Raw genomic sequence first — 17,016 nt, forward strand, 5'->3', positions numbered from 1 at the left:
TTCTCTTCTGAGATGTTTTTAATAATCACACTCCAGGTGATTTCATAGCTAAACCCTGACTTCTACGCTAAGTTCCTCCAATGAAGACATAGGACATGACTTCTATTTCATAGCCAATCACATGCTTTGTTAAAGACATAGATATTTCCCTTCCCCTCCACAAATTATACCAACATCAAATACAGTGAAAATAGTGGTAATACCATGGGGGAGGAACATACAAAGCAATAAAGAAATCATCTTATAAATATGTTAGGAAAAAAACAGATTGTTTAAATAGTGATACAGGTGGACCCATTGCAACAATGAGATGTACAAGATGCTATGTCGAAAATCGAACTTTACAACTTTGGTAGGGGGGGGAGAGGGAAGGGGGAAGGTGGGAGATGGAAAGGGATGGGAAGGGGAAACAAAGGAGGAGGCAACAATGCTTGATAAGAAATGTCCTCATTACCTTGCCCATGTAATTGTAACCCCTCTATATTGTATTTTCACAATAAAAAATGTAAAAAAAAAAAAGACACAGATATTTGAGAAACATTGCCTAGGTGGCTGATTCCATGTCTCTGCAGAAAAAGAAACATGTTTCCTTCATCTGCTGCTCTCACTCACTGTTTTGCTTTGGGGGGTGGCTTGAACTCGGGGTCTGAGCATGGTCCTTTAGCTTTTGTTCTCTCTCTCTCAAGGCTGGTTCTCTATCACTTGAGCCATGCTTCTACCTCTGGAATTTTAGTGTTTAGTTGCAGATAAGAGTTTCACAGAGTTTTCTAAGTAAGCTGGCTTTGAACTATGATTCTGAGATCTCACCCTCCTGAGTAGCCAGGATTACAGGTATGAGCTACTAGAACCCAGCACTTGCTCACTTTTTGAGTTTTACTGAGCGATAATTCATATACCAAACAAATGACAAATTTGAAGTAATTAAATGTATCAAATACACTCCGAAGATCATACAACCATACACAGTCCATTTTGGAGCATTTTTGTTCCTCCCAAACACCCCTCATACTTCTTAGCATCCACTCCCCTGTGCCCCTCAACGCATAGCCTGCTGCCAGCCTAGGCTCTCATTCAGCAGTACTCCATTGAATGGGTATGCCACAATGTGTTGATCTTCCAAGGACATGAGAGCTGCTCACAGCTTTTTAAAGTTGCTGTGGGTACTCATGTACAAACCTCAGGAATTATGATTCATACGTTGCTTCGGCATTCACATTACAAATCATTATGTGGAGAATTTCTCTTGGTAAATGAACAGGAGTGGAATGGCTGGGTTGTGTGGCAACTTTAATGTTCTAAGTAACTGCCAAACTTTCCCAAAATAGATGTACCCTTTATAAACCCACCAGGAATATATAAGGATACTAATTTCTCTGTATCCTCACCAATACTTGCTTGTGGATAGTTTATATTTTATTACAGTCATGCTAGTGGGTATGAGTGGCATTTCACATACTTTTGTGTTTCCCTAATAATTAGTGGAGTGTTTTTGTGTTGTTGGTCACAGTTATAACCTCTCTGGATAAGTGTCTAGATACATTTCTTTGCCCAGTTTTATTTTTTTATTGTGTTTTTGATAGTTAAATATTTTTGCTGGTCCTGGGGCTTGAACTTAGAGCCTGAGCATTGTCCCTGAACTTCTTTTGCTCAAGGCTAGCACTCTACCACTTGAGCCACTTCTGGCTTTTTGTTGTTGTTTATTTGGTACTGAGGAATCGAACCTAAGGCTTCATGCATGTTGGTCAAGCACTCTACCACTAAGCCACATTCCCAGCCTCATAATTTAATTTTAAGGGTTGTTTATATCAGTGACATCCCTATTGAACTGGTGAGCACTGTTTGGCATGGAAATATTGGGGGGCAATAAAGACCCCAGGATTCTTGCCTGATGTGTTTATACTAGCCTGCACTCTGTGTCTGGGGCTGAGTGTGGAAGGGGAACTCTGACTTCTTAACAGTGCCTGCCAGCAATGGCATTTCTGCAAGATGGAGCTGGAGAGATGAGACCCCATGATCCATCCCCGCCCTAGTTGAAGTGTGGGAGTGTGTGGAGTAGGAGCTCTGTCTTCTTGGCCACACCTATGCTGGGGTCTGCCCCAGCCTCCCTAGGGGTCCCATCCCATTTCCTAGGTGGAGATAGTGCTTAGGGTGTGACCTGGGTTCATCCCTCCTTCTACGGGATGAATGTGTACTGTTGCCATCTCTGCCAGAGCAAATGGCAGCATGTTCAGCCTGTGGTACCCAAGACCCTCTAGCACCCGGAGCAGGACCTGACCCATATTGACAATACATTAATGTACCTGTACTTTAGTGTGTACAGTTTAAGTATGGAATTACAGCTCATACCATACATGCTTGTTGTGTTGTTTAGCCTAACAGCATATGGACAATCACTGGCTTAGGCTGGCTTATCTTTTCTTCATCATTAACACAAGGATGCAGCATGTGTACAGTAGCAGCTGCATTTCCAGTTCTGAATTTGGGTCTTTTCCTGGGTTAGTAATATGCAAAACAATGCGCTCTTCTGCTGTTGTGCAGTGAGCTGCAGTATGTAGACATCGCTGTGATCATGAGGGGAATCCACTGCGCACTGAGTATGATATTAAATGCATGTCTATATGCTTAACTTACATACATCTGGATTGTGGACATTTTCTCATGTTACTAAACATTCTATTATTTTTTACTCATTTTATATGGTTATGCTATATCTTGTGTGTGCACATGCGTGCACACACATCTGCATGTGCATTGCTCAAACTCAAGACCATGCACTCCCACTTGGCTTTTCATTCATGGCTAGCCCGCTACCTCTTGAGCAACACCTCCTTTTCTAGCACTTTGTTTGTGAATTGGAGATAAGAGTTTATGGACTTTGCCACCAGGACTGACTTTAAACCTCGATGCTCAGATCTCAGCCTCTTAAGTAGCTAGGATTCTAGCTATTCTATTCTATTCTATTCTAGCTATTCTATTCTATTGCACGTGAGAGCTTTCTATTGATTTGGACATATTTCTTTCCTTCTCAAGTTATTTCTATACACATCATCAGATTCCATCTTCTCACTGACCCTGAGAAATACGCAGAGCAGAAGATATTCTCTCTGATATGCGGGAGGACTGCGACTTCCATTCTACACAGCTACACAGCTACAGGTAAGGCCAGGATTCACATCCGGCTGCCCTGATACCCTGGCTTTCTCTGTGTGTCCTTCAAGACAAACGGAGACCACTATTTCATCTCTTGTGGACAATGCTCTCCAGTCCACCTGCTGATCCCCATGGCCTCCTTGTTCCTGGGTTCCTGCTGGGGCCTGTGTGGCCTTCTCACAGAACTAGAAAAAATGCAGGTGCTTCTCCTGTGCACTGCTCTCTAACCAAGCCCCCTCCCTCTGTAGAATAGACTGTGTCACAGACCCTGGGGAGAGCCAAAGACAAAAACAAAAGTGGCTGCTCCTAGAAATAGATGCACCCAGATGCCAGAGCCATGTGCAGCTTGTCACGTGTGTTGCTGGAAGGGCAAACCAGGCCAGCAAAGGCACAGCACCTGTAACATGAGTGGACCAGGACTGGTCCACCTGACAAGGGCACAGGAAGGCTGCCCATGAATGAATGTGGAGGAATGCCTGTGGAGACTCCTTCCTTCGCTCTGATCTGGAGCTCACGCAGTCAGAGTGATCCCTGGGAAGCAAGTGAGAAGACTAAGTCTAGGCTGAAAAGTGTGCTTGGCATGGGGTACCACTATACAGCAGTGGGTGAGACTGGCACTCCCACTCAGCTCCATACCATCTTCCTGTCATCCTGTCACTGTTTCTGAGTAGCTAGGATGGCAGGCATGAGCCACCAGTGCCCAGCTCAAAGCTATACGAAAAGGATTAAACCTGTACTAAGTATGTAAAGACTTTTTCTTGTCATTATCCTCTAACTAGTGAACTGACGATTTCTACCATGCTTACATGGTGGTAGATACTGCAAGTCAACTACAGAGGATGGAGAGGTGGCAGGCTCTATGCAGAGATTACGCCACCTTACCTAAAAGACCTGAGCTCCCTGGAGCTGGTCTCTGTGGAGGTGCAGGAGTGGTGAGTCCCAAATGCTGAGTCCCCCAAGGAGACAGAAGGTCAACTGTGCCTCTCCACTTCCCCGCAATGACAAGAGCCTGCAGCCTCCTCCTGCCTCCCCGCGTCCCTGTGTCCTCCAGTGACCTTCCCTCTCCTTCCTGCTGAAAAGCTCCCCCTCCCCACCTCCTCCTGGCTTCCTTGCACCTCAGTCTCCATTCAACTGTGACCACCTCAACCCCACAGCCTGAAGCCCCTGCCCAGAAGCTTGGTCCCTACCCACACCTTCCCGAGGCCTCACTTGGGCCCAGTTCTTAGCAGGGCGGTGGGGAAGGCATGACCACCACCCCGTCCTGAGGACAAAAAGGACAGAGGCGCCATAGCCTCACAATGAGTGGCCTTCTCAGCCATCCTGTGTTCCTGTAGAGGCCATACCTTCTCTAAGCCAATCTGCCATCTGTGACTACTCACTCAACACACTACACATTCCAGAATTCACACCCAGAGAAGGGGCAGGGCAGACTTTGGGGAACAGAGCACCCCATGTGCTCCTGCCTTGGGCATGTCCCCTTTGGGCTAGCCACATAGGGAAGTGGAAAAGCTGGTGGTGAGCTAGAGAGCACTCAAGCTTGTCAGATAAGAAATGACCTTCCACTGGCTGGAGATGTGGCTCAGTGGCAGAGTGCTTGCCTGGCATGCATGAGCCCCTGGCTTCGATTCCTCAGCACCACATAAACAGAAAAGGCCAGAAGTGGCGCTGTGGCTCAAGTGGTAGAGCGCTATCCTTTAGCTGAAGAGCTGAGGGACAGCACCCAGACCCAGAGTTCAAGCCCCACAACTGACAAAAAAAGAAAAAAGAAAAGAAATGACCTTCTACAAAACTGGTACATTTAACTTTCATTGCTGTCTTACAGAGATGAACCACTGTCACCTCCATTTTACAGATAGGAGGGCTGAGGGCCCTGATATCCAGCGTCCCTGCCCTGACTCTCAGCTTACTAGTGGCTCTTGGAAGCCCGGCCCTATGTGACACTGGTCGATCATGGATAAGGGCACATTCCCCACCACTTTCACAATGATGGTCCCAGGGATGACACATGGAAGTGCTTGGTTTAAAGACACCTCCCTCAGGCACTCAGTTGCCAAAGCTGGAATAACTTGCTCCAATTGAGACTGGGCTTCCATTCTGCTGTCGGCTGCTGTCCATGAATGTCCTGGTTCCAGGACAAAGGCGGGGTGAGGAAAACAGAGTGCTGTTAGGAAGTGGAGGTTCTCTGAAAGGTCTCTGGCCCATAGATCTCAGGCTAGGCCTGTTGGTGGCCAGAGACAGGCCTGACATGTCAAGGCATCAGTAACAGGCAATAAACTGAATGCCAGAAAGCACAGCCTGATGGTTTGATATGTGTACACATCAAGAAACCATCACCATATATCTTGCAAGAAAGGGATCTCTAGCTCCCACCCTTTGCCCTCTTATGTTATCTGCCTGTGTCCTGCCACTGGGTAGATTACAGAGAACTTTTGACTACTGTGCAGTCTAATGGTCCAGGGTCTGCTGGTCTCAGGGACTGACTCCCTGGAGCTCTGCTTTGGCTGGCATGTGTAACTACATTCCTTCCTGCCACCCAGCAACACTCCATACTGTGGATAGGCTACCTCTGAGTTGCTTCCAGCCTCAGTTCAGAGCCTCGGTCTTCAAGGGAGGAAAACCCCACCTGTAGGCTCCTGATCCTGCACCAGCCCCACATCCATACTCCCCCACTAAAAACACACACTAGAGCCATACCAGTTGTGAGCAATGTCTCCATGGCCAAGTGTTAGTGACAGTTTCCACTGAACTCCACAAGTTGTGAGGAAAATCAATGCGACGGGATGGAAAGGTGCTTCTCTGTGCATGGCAATGAGCATGCCCTCCCTTGATTGCATTATCTTATTTAGTTTCCCCACTCCCCTGAGGGTAAAGGGATTGCATAAAGGCTGAGCACTGCTCCCTGGAAGAGCACAGGACCTTGGGGCCATCACTAACATAACCGGCCATGGGAAGTGCAGCTTCCAGCCCTATGCATTATTCCCAGACCACCATGTTCCAAGCACAGGCAAGCTTTACAACACAAACAGCTAGTGCTTCCAGCGAAAACTCAACCTGTTCGGTACAAACATGGCTGATGCCCATGGCATTCTGAACTAGCTGAGGTGGGAAGGGACTTACAGGGGTTTACTGCCAAGACTCATCGGTATTTGCATCTAGTTAACACAGTTGTGCCCAGGGGGCAGGGTGGGAAGTGCCCCTCCTTGCCTTCCTTACATCAGGGCCATCAGGGCTGATGGTCTGACCTCCGGTTCTCCTTTGTTCAGAGAGGCCCCAGAAGAGAGAGGTCCTGAACTAATGATGGCTGCCCATAGAGGCACCTGGGAGCCAGGAGCAACTGCCTTGACCAGCTGCCCCACTGTGATGTACATCCGATGCAGGGAAGAGCCGCAGCAAGACAAGCAGGTGCAGGCAGAGCCCTGGCCACACTGGCCAGGCCTCTAGGGAGCAGTCCACACACTTGATACTAGCACTGCTTGTGGATGGTCTTCTATTATTTAAGCAGGAACACTGGCCACTGACTATCCACATCCTAGATGTCAAGACAAATCAGACACCTGCCTCTTTGCAAGGTGTTGCTCAGGTCAGGGAGACACAGACACAGAATCAATGGCAGCTTCACAGCTCCTCTGTGGCCCTCAGGTTGTTACCACTTGAGGGGTCAAGTGCACAAGAACAAGGAAGGATTTCTCTAAATCCTTTGATTCCACTTGCTATGTATGCTAGTTGGCTGATTTTTAAATTATGCAATTAGAGGTACCCAAAAGAAAAAATACATTTACATATAGTATATACCTTCTAAAATAACAATAAAAATAAATGTCCAAGAATCTACTTCAGTATGGACTGGCTAAATTTTGAATTGGTACAATCATTATTTTATATGTGTTATTTCCATTACACATTTTATATTTATTAGCATGTATTAGTCATAAAAGGAGTTTCCTTGTAATATTTTCATTCATGTGTATAATATAGTTCGATGAGATGCATCCCCTCCCCAATTATTTTTCTTCTTTCCCGATCCTCTTCTTGTTTAATTTTTAATACTTTTGATATTTTCTTTCCTGTATACATTTTGCTCACATTCACCCACCTCCATCACCTGCTCTTTCCCTCCTCCTCTTCCTCTTCCTCAATCCTTCCCCCCCCCAAATGGCTCTCTTTTATGTTCATGCCCTCTCATAAGATCTAAATTCTACATGTAAAGGAAAACATGTGATATTATCTTCTAGGTGTTCCTTATATTGTTTAACATGATAATCTTTAAGTTGACTCATTTTCCTGCAAATGATATTACTTCAGTGTGTGCATATACACTACATTTTCTTTACACGTTCATCTATTGATAGGCATGAAGGCTAATTCCATAGATTGTTGTGAATAGTGCTGTGATAAACATGGAGATATGGGTATCTGTTTGGTAAGCTCTGATTTGGGGGGATAAATACCCTGAGGTAGTATAGCTGGATCATATGATAGCTTTTAGTTTGTTTTTGTTGTTGTTATTTTCTAGTAACCACCAGATGATTTCCATAGTGAGTGGGCCAATTAATATTTCTACTAACAGTGTATAAGCGTTCCTTTCCCTCTCCTCCTGTCCTCACCAGCATTTGTGTTTATGATAGGCATTTTGACTGGAGATGGCATTTCAGTGTAGTTTTGACTTAATTTCCTTCATGCCTAAGCAGGTTGACCATTTTTTCATTATTTATATTTATACATTTGAGAACTATGTGTTCAATTTATACTCCCATTTATTAGTTAGATTAGTTCTTTTGGTGGTTTATTTTTTTGAGTTCTTTATATATGTGTATTTTCATCCCTTGTCAAGTGACGACCTGCAACGATCCTTTCCCATTCTGTGGCGCTTCTTTACTCTGGTGATTATTTCTTTGGCTGTGCAGAAACGTTTTGATTTGATGCAATTCCATTTCTCAGTTCTTACTGTTATTTCTCCTTTTTTCTTCTTTTTTTAATCTTTTTTTTATTGTGAAAATACTATACAGAGGGGTTACAACTACATGGGCAAGATAATGAGTACATTTCTTATCAAGCATTGTAATCTCCTCCTTTGTTTCCCCTTCCTTACTGTTATTTCTTGAGCTATTGAGATTCTATTCCAAATGTCATTGCCTATACTGGTATCTAAAAGTGTTTTACAAATTCCTTCATAGCTTCAAAGTTTCCTGTCTTGCATTAAGGTCATGTACAGGGTGAGAGACCGGATTATAGATTCAGTCTTATACATTGGTTAATAAGCTTTTCCAACACCATTTTTGGCACCTTTGTTGAGAATCAGATGACTGTATCATGTTTAAAGAGAAAATTTCAGGAAGGAACATCTCCAGAATCACTACACTTACGTGGCCAGGTCAGGCACTCTGTATTAGGGACTCTTCAGGGCCTTCAGAAGTACAGCCACTGTCCAGGTTACCAAGGTGCCTGAGAAAATTCCATTGAGCAGATGGATGAATGGTCAGTCAGGGAAGACGCTGCATCAGCTGAGATGAGGGAGCAGAGGAGGGCCTGCCACCATTGCCCAAGTGGGACCATATCCCAGGCATTTGGCCTCTGCGTTCGCTGAGGCTGGGCAGGGTAGAGCAGATGAAACCCCAGAGCTTCTGAACAGCAAAAGAGCCAAGAATCACCAAGTCCAGAGTGGCAGAAGACATGGCCAGGAGATATGCAGAGCCCTTGGCAGGAGCTGGCCCTATGCTCTGGCTCTCCCTGCCTCTGATGCTTGGGAACAATGACCTCTCTAGGATTCTAGAACACAAACTCTTCATGGTTCAGGACCATGAATCAGATCTCAGATTCCTAGCACAACCTTTGCCCAGAAGAGTTCAAACATGTGGATGACCTCACTTTTACCAACAAATGCTCCAGGACCTGGGGTCTAGAACCTCTCTCTGCCAACAAGGATAAGAAACTGAAGGGGTCCTGGTAGGACTTTTCCTTCTCTGCCAGTTGTGCATAGGCATCTGTTGCTCTGCAGCCCAAGTAATAGTCCTGAATGAGGGAAGACCGAAATAACTGAGCAGCTGGGCCTCACCCATCTTGAAGAGAGAGAAAGGACGAATTTGTTCCATTGCTCCTCCCTCTTCTATTCCCCATCAAGGGCTGTGGCCTCTGAGGACAGATTTACAGGTATGAAGAGAAGCCGAGTGGTGCTGTCAGAAAGAAATGTGGGCCTATATATGCAGGAGCAGCTAAGGAGCACACTAACCTCTCAGCCTTAAGCTGGGCCTGCAAGCTCCCCTTCATTCTGCCAAAAACATCACCTAACGGGAGCCTGGAGGCCTTCTCAGTTGTTTTGTTTGTTTGCTTGACCAAGATCCTTCACGAAGAGATTGTTAGGAAAGGGTGGCTCCAGGCTGGCGCTGATTATTTTACTTGGTTGAAGCTGAAGACAGTGGCAATATATTAACTATTGTAAGAAATGGAATTTGAGCATCCCGTGTGTGCAGGGCCAGCCTCTGATCAAGTCATCAATCATAGTCAAGTGTCTACTTGGAAAAACTGGCTCCAACTACAAAACCTTGAACATAAAACATGAGGAATCCAAGGGTGGTGGTAGGAGCTTTTTGTTTCTAATTGCCCTGCCAGGTTAAAGAGAGGGAAGAAAAAGTGTTCTTAGCCCCTGAATATCAACTCTCAGGCAGTGGGGTCTATGACTGTACAGAAAGTTTCTCTTCAGCCTGCAGAAAGCCTCTGAGTCTACCTGTGTGGGGACAGGTGGGTCTGAAGTCAGCAGATCTTGATCCTGAATGCAAGTTCTGGCATGATTTAGGAGGGAGTGGAACCCCTTTCCTCAGGAGTGAAAATCTACTGGGGTGGGGGGGCGCGGGATGTAGAGTCACAATCCTACAGAACTGCTTTCTCTGGGCCATTCAGAAGCCTGTTAACACCTGCACACAGGTTACTTCTTCATGCTGCACACCTGCCCCTTTCTCGCCTCAGCATAGGTGTGGGACCAATCAGAAGAAAACCATGGAGGAAGCAGCTCCCTCTTTAAGAAATTAGGACTGTGCCCAATACACTAGTCAAAAGGTAGACAAACAGATGGGCAGGGTTCTTCCGAGGGCCTGCCTAAAGATGGAGGGCCACATGCTAAGCCTGGGGTAGCCATGTTGATGTACTCCAGGGGTCAAGGTGCTGCCTCTACGGCCAGAATATAACCTAGGATGTAATGTGCTAATTCTCTGAATCCTTGGCTAGAGGATGATCCATCAGATGAAATGAAAATGCCAAAGATTTCTTGAAGGAGCCCAAATGTCTAAAGTGATACTGTGTGAGTTTAGACTGATGAAGAGCAAGCTTCTCAGCATCCCCTAACTGTATTCCCTGGAGATCTAGAGGAAACATGTCCAGCCTCAAGGCATCAAGAAATAGTTGGGCAAGGAGAACACCAACATCTTGGTAAACTAGAGCTATTCTCTACCAGCCAGAGACCCTATGAGAGACTTACTCATGGGTGGGAAGAGTCCTGGGGGAATGTGGATCTGTGACAAGGAGTGATAACATCCAGGTGCCAGAGCCAGAGCAGCACCAGAATGTTCTGACAGTGACATTATTTGGCACTGGTAGATCACTTAGGGGCTACTAGGGCTGAACTAGTAGGTACAGTGATGTGGTCCTCGCTTATACATGCAATATTGAAAAAATATTAAAAAGCAACTAGATCTTGTAGATCATCCTCATGATGAAAACAATGCCTGACACATAGCAGCTATTCACTAAATATTTGATGAATAAACTCTTGTCCTTGCCTAATTCCCCACTTGATTAGAGAGAGCCACAGTTCCTTGAATGAAGAGGTTAGGTCTGGAGTGTCCCTCCAAAGCCCCTCAGCCCCAGATTGGTGCTCTCATGCAGAACCATTAGAAGATAGCTTTAGGTCATTGGGTACAAGCCTTCAAAGGGCATGGTATGGCCCAGTCTCTCAAGGCTGCCATGAAGACAGCAGCCTTGATCCACCATGTACTCCTGCCATGGCTCCTGTGTTTCCCTGGGCCCAAAAGTAACAGAGACAAATGATCATGCATTGGAACCTCCAAAAGCATTGGTCAAAAACAAACCTCCTCTTCTTGTAAGTTAACTGTCTCAGGTATATTGTTACAGTGACAGAAAACTGACTGCATAGCTGACCATCTTCAATAATATTAGTCATAAGTTATGAATCTTCGCAAACTCCTATGCAAAAGTATCAAGTTCTTTCATAAATTACCAACACTGGCTCTGAGCTAACATCAGTTCCTGGGGACTAAGGTTAAAGTGGTCACCAAAATTCACCACCAGGAATGAGAGCTGACTGGAGGTGGAGGCACATCAGGTGTTAAACCAGGCTCTGTGTATACCTCATGACAGCCACTAAAACCCTAAACATATCCTGTGCCAGTTTCCCACGTTTCTGAGTGTTCAGATAACAAAGACATGTTCAGAAACAGGCAGAACTCCTCCCTGTCCCCTGCTCCATAATGGGAAGGTCTCTTTGGTAAGAAAGCCTAACTGGAAGTCTCTAGAACATCCTCTCCACTCCGACCTACTGACTCATGAGGAAGACTTCATCCTCAATGACTAAGAAATCGCTATCAACCTAGCAGAGAGGTCTTTGACATCTCTATTTAACTTGGAAGCTCAGTGTGTGGACACCATGGTCCTTGAGAAAGCCAGTGGACTCCCCTAGGCTCAGTAGTCCGCTTTTCTCATTACCAGGTGACCTCCTTCCTGTAACAAACCTGCTATAATCCTTGGCTCTGGTATGAAGATACTGCTTTGATGTGGATTGCCTTGGGTGTGCCTGAATGTACATAGAGTGCCAGCTGCATGTGTCTGTGTGTGCGTGTGTGCACATGCCTTTTGTGTGCCTGTGGGCATCTATGTACCTGAGAGTACTTGATTGTGTGCTTCTGTGTGCAAGTGTATGCATGAGACTTTCTGTATAGGCATGTGTTTAAGAGCACTGTGTGTATTTATATGAACATTATAAATATGCTTCTGTGTGCACACAAGAGTTCTTTGTGCATTGAATGTAGACATATGAGAATGCCTATGTATGTGTGCGTGTGTGCAATCAGGAATCAGTAGAAGCAGGGGCCACTGTGGACCTTTAGTGCCTTGTATCAGCTCATTGATTTTGTGCCATCATTTAGCTAGCAGAGACCTCGGCTTTCTATCCCAAAGCACCTCATGCTAATCTGTATCCTACTGGTAAAAATCTGGAAGGAAGCAAGTAGCATGCTACCCAGATGTTTTGGCACAGGTGTTAGACAAATACCATGAAAGAAGTGGGACCTCCCACTTCAGTGGAGGCTCCAAATCAGCAACAGGAATGTGCGCTGTCTGAGCCATCTTAGGATGTTTCCTTTAAAGCAGCATGATGGACCATGGCCACTGCACAATGCCTGATGAAGCTCTGGAGTGCTAGGGATGTATTTTTTTGATATGTTGTTCCAGCTCATTTTCTGGGTTATTGCAAAGATGATGTGCTCTGTGTGGTCCATAGAATGTGCGGGCTGTCTGTGTGGTTCACCCATGTGGTATCCTCATACATGACACTGGTGCACCTGGTTCTGCACACAGCTTTCATGTTCTGAGGATGCCACAGTGCCAGATGTGCCCACGGTAGATATGGGCACTGTGCAGAGCATCCTGGCAGAAATCACACCTAGGGCCCTTTGCTAATAGTTTTGGAATTCTGAGATCCCCGGGGGGAGGGGCACTGCACATTCTTGGGCCCAGTCAGTGGCCATCATCAGGTGGTCAGGTCCAGGAAGCCCTGAGAGGTGATGGCTAGTGGTAACTTCCTTCACCTCCCACACAACCACTGTCTAAAGAAACACCATTGTGACCTACACTTGCAGGTGGCTCTACAAGAAAGACCTGTATGGCCAGAAGTGGTTCTCAGTGCTTGGTTGCTCCCCTGGTGTTGGGGACCTGAGTGTAGAAGGCCTCAGGTGGGGATGTGACGGTGGCTTTTCTTTGGCATTCCCAAAGGCTCAGTTCCCAGAAACTTCTCAGTCCGTGGGTGGGTGAGAAGGTAGCCCAGGGACACCCAACAACAACCATATAAGCCACATTGTACTTATTTCATGAGCTTCAGACACCAGCAGGGCCATCTAAGATCCTTCCCAGCAGTCCGCTCACCCTGTAACCTGTTGCCACCACCAAGGTCCTGAGACAGTCTTTATAAACATTCACATGTTGCATAATAAGATTATTACCTGAAAGGTGTGGAAAGTTCACCCATATTTTTAACTATGAACATAAATATCAAGCTAGGTAAGTGACTGCCCCCCAAATCATGCTGTTTGGGATTCCATTCCACGGAGTTTTGTAGTTCAGGGTCCAACCTAGGAAGGCCCCCAATCTGGGATGGCCTGAGCCCTTCCCTCTCCCTTCCTGAATCTGTGTTCCCTTAGTTGCCCATAGGTTGAGGTGATTCATAGAGAGGGGGTGAGGAAGGACTCCACAGGGCACTGAACTGCTCCTAGTTTTCTCTGAGAGCTCTCAGGGCAGATGACCTTTACCCCACCCTTCTCTGCACCTCTAGGGCCAAGAAAGGGCATGGGGACTCCTTTCTGGGGTTCCAGGAGTAAGGGCCTGGCTGGGACATACACACTCTGGCTGCTTCCAAGGCCGAATAAATATTTGACAGGCTGGTAGAGCCCAGGGCCAGTGCCACATGGCCTCCTCTGGGCCTGTGCTGCTGGAGGTCCAGGATGCTTTCTGGCCTCTTGTTGCATTTGATCTTTTAGAGTCCTGCTCTCTTGGGGGAGGGTGGCACCTGCAGCTCACTGCCCTGCCGCCCAGGCCCTGCAGCCCTGCCCAGCTTGTGTGCCCTGTGCGGACAGGTGAGTTGGTGGCCTCCATGGCTGGGGCACGGCCTCTGCCTTGGAGCCGGCCCCATGGCGGAGTTCGCGTTTACTGGCCTCAGTGGACACTCATTCCTCAAAATGGGCCCCAGCCCAGCCTCTCCCTGGGGCGCACACAGCCCAGGTGACAACAACAGCAACCACTTCCTGAGTAGCCCCTGGCCGGGCACAGGCGGCCACCCACCCCTGCAGCTCCCGGCCCAGCACCCCGGACCGGGCACCGGCGGCCCCCCACCCCCGCAGCTCCCGGCCCCGTGTCCCTCCAGCCCCGCCGGGCAGGCGGGGACCTCGCCAGGGCGCCGTCCAGCCCGCCCCCGACGCCGCGCCCCCCTTTCCTGCCAACACAAACTTGGAGCAACTGAGTAGAACGCCCGGTACTTCCCCTCCGGGACGGACCCCGCGGAAGCCTGGGGCGCGGCGGCGGGCGCCGCCGGCTCCCCTCCCCGCGCCGGGTGCGGGGAGCATCCCGAGCTACCTTCGCGGGGGTCTCGGGCTGTGGCTCTCACCTTGAAGAAACTCCGGAGGAAGTGCACGACGCCGAGCATGGTGCTGCCGGGCGCCCGCGCCAGCCCCGCGCCAAGCCCAGCTGGGGCGCTCCACCCCGCGCCCAGGGCCCCGCGCCCCGCGCCCCGCCCCGCGCCCCGCCCCGCAGCCCAAGCCCCGCGCCCCCCTGCCTGGCTGTCCGCCCGGGACGGCCTACGCGGCCCCAGTGCCCTGCCTCCCGCACGTACAAGGCCCCAAGGACCCATCCAGCACCCTGTCTCCCCACCCCAGGCCCTGGCCACGCATGGGACCCGGCACAAACGCGAGCGCGTGCGCGCGCGCGCGCGCGCTCGCGCGCGCACACACACACACACACACACACACACACCACGTGCGCGCACACCTGCTGTGCAAGGACTTGGCCTGGAGCCCCTGGGAAGCAACCCCCTCTCTTCTTGCAGGGCTTGCCTGTGCCCAGAAGACCGGATCCGATAGACACCCCGCGTTCTCTGGGAGAAGGTGGCGATCCCACCCCCTCCACCCCGTGAGTGCGTTCAGAAACCACAGGCAGGTTCATCTCCATCCCAGAAGCCAGGACTAGCTCCAGTGCTCCGCGGGGAGGGCGGCTCCTTCCTTCTACCTGGGAACTTCAGCGCTGGTCTGTGCGCAGAGCCCTGTGATTTGGCAGTTGAGGAAACAGGCTGTGGGAGCACAGTAGATGAAACTGAGTCTGGCCACCTGATTCTCGCCCCCCTCCCTCCCTGCTCAGGTGTGTTCTTTCAGACAGGAGGTGAGTGGAGAAAGGCCACTCATACATAGGAGAGCAGCTTTCTGCAGACAGGAAAATTGGGGTCCGGGGATCCCTTTGGGTAGCTGCAGGAGGGAGGCCTTTCCAGTGCACACATTCTGACTTCTCCCTCAGCCCAAGGCTTGTGCTTGTTTTTTATTTTGTCAGTCATGGGGCTTGAACTCAAGGTCTGGGTGCTGTCCCTCAGCTTTTGCGCTCAAGGATAGCACACTTAAAGCCACAGCGCCAAAACCACTGTTTTTATGGGCCCACGAAATCTTCCATTTTAATTTAACCTCACAAGTTAAAAAAAGAAAAAAAAACTTGTGTAATAGTAACAAAGTTAGTCTGGATGATATTCATCTTCATATGAATGCAGTTGCAAAATATAATTTTATTTTTTTAAAGGTTATCTTTATGTAGTCCCACAATGGGGTTTCAGTTCAACATGTCAATTTAAAAGAACAACACATCTTGATCAAAGTAAATATAATTTCAACTATTTCCATTTTACAAGGGAAGATAAAGCACCACGATGTGCCACATGTGGGTTCAGGTGTGGTACAGGGCTGAGCACTTGTTCAGCTAGCTTTGCTCACCTCTGCCTAAGCCCTCACCCCTTGCCCAAGTCCCAGGTCACCTCTGCCTAAGCTTGCACCCCTCACCCAAGTCCCGCCACTGACAGCTGTTCCTGGTGAGTAGAGCATGCCCAGGGTGTCCTGGTGAGCAGTGCATGCCTGGGGGGTCCTGGAGAAAAGAGCATAGCTGGGGTCCTGGAGAGTAACACATTGCCCAGGGGGTCCTGGTGAGCAGCTCATGCCCAGAGGGTCCTGGTATGTCTCCTCACCCCTCCAGCACCTGCCTCTCCTTAGAACAGCCAGGCCAGGGTGGAAAACCAGGGCAGTGTCATGGCCCAGAAGGTTCCTTGCTGGGACAAAAAAAAGCCCTGGACTCTTGACTGGGTTGCATACCACTTGTGCATCTTATTATTTTCTTAGTTGTTATTATAAAGGTAATGTGCAGAGGGGTGACTGTTACATAAGAGTACATTTCGAAAGCTGCATCTTTAATGCTGGATGGTTGTTTTGCTAGGGAAGAAGAGAGCCAGAGAGCGCCTAAGTCTCCTAGGTGCTCAGCAAAAGTGAACTCTCTCTTCTTTGATGGCTACACCTGCTGAGATCTCCCAGAATGGAGTAGGAATCAGAGGAAATGCATAGCCTCTTGGCCACTGGACATCATTATCTGACCAGTGGACAGGCAGAGGTTTCAGACTTCAGAGGCACAGATTTTCAGACTTCTGTGGCATTAGAATCACATGGAGGATTCAGGTTACTCAGCCACCGCATGATTTTCGGACAGTGGTTCTAGGGTCGACATTTTACACATTAACAAGTTTCTAGTGAGCCTGATGCTGCTAGTCCAAGAAATGCTGTCCAGAGATTTAAGGCCTGAGCCAGACACACAATAGCTGAGGAGCAGACCCAGGAGGGAGATGCCATCTTAATGGTTCCTTTTGTCAGAAGTCCCAACACAAAATTCTTGCCATGACTGCCACAATAAGGGGGAAATTATGTCCAATGCTCAGGGAGACATCAGTCACATGTAGCTTTTTCGCTTTTCCTTCAGAAGAACAAGAGTTTAGAAATACCTGACAGTGTCTCTAAAAGAAAGGCAGGTCTTTAGCCAGGTGCTGGTACCTCATGCCTTTAATCCCAGCTACTA

At 48.2% G+C, this 17,016-nt stretch overlaps 1 protein-coding gene across 1 annotated transcript in view; it reads right to left on the reverse strand.

Moving 5' to 3' along the window:
* The window catches only part of LOC122112343, a 90,268-nt gene extending 75,699 nt beyond the window's left edge, over positions 1–14,569 (reverse strand). Inside the window, exons 1-4 of the mRNA XM_042685116.1 lie at positions 14,374–14,569; positions 13,297–13,373; positions 9,016–9,159; positions 6,364–6,587 (exon numbers count right to left, since the gene is read on the reverse strand). Coding sequence (XP_042541050.1) covers positions 6,364–6,587; positions 9,016–9,159; positions 13,297–13,373; positions 14,374–14,569 — 641 coding nt within the window. The remainder of the gene's footprint in view (positions 1–6,363; positions 6,588–9,015; positions 9,160–13,296; positions 13,374–14,373) is intronic.
* Positions 14,570–17,016: the final 2,447 nt, after the last annotated feature.

The sequence above is a fragment of the Dipodomys spectabilis genome, unplaced genomic scaffold, assembly GCF_019054845.1.
Source record: "Dipodomys spectabilis isolate Male_0828 unplaced genomic scaffold, ASM1905484v1 ptg000094l, whole genome shotgun sequence".
NCBI classification, from domain to species: Eukaryota; Metazoa; Chordata; class Mammalia; order Rodentia; family Heteromyidae; genus Dipodomys; species Dipodomys spectabilis.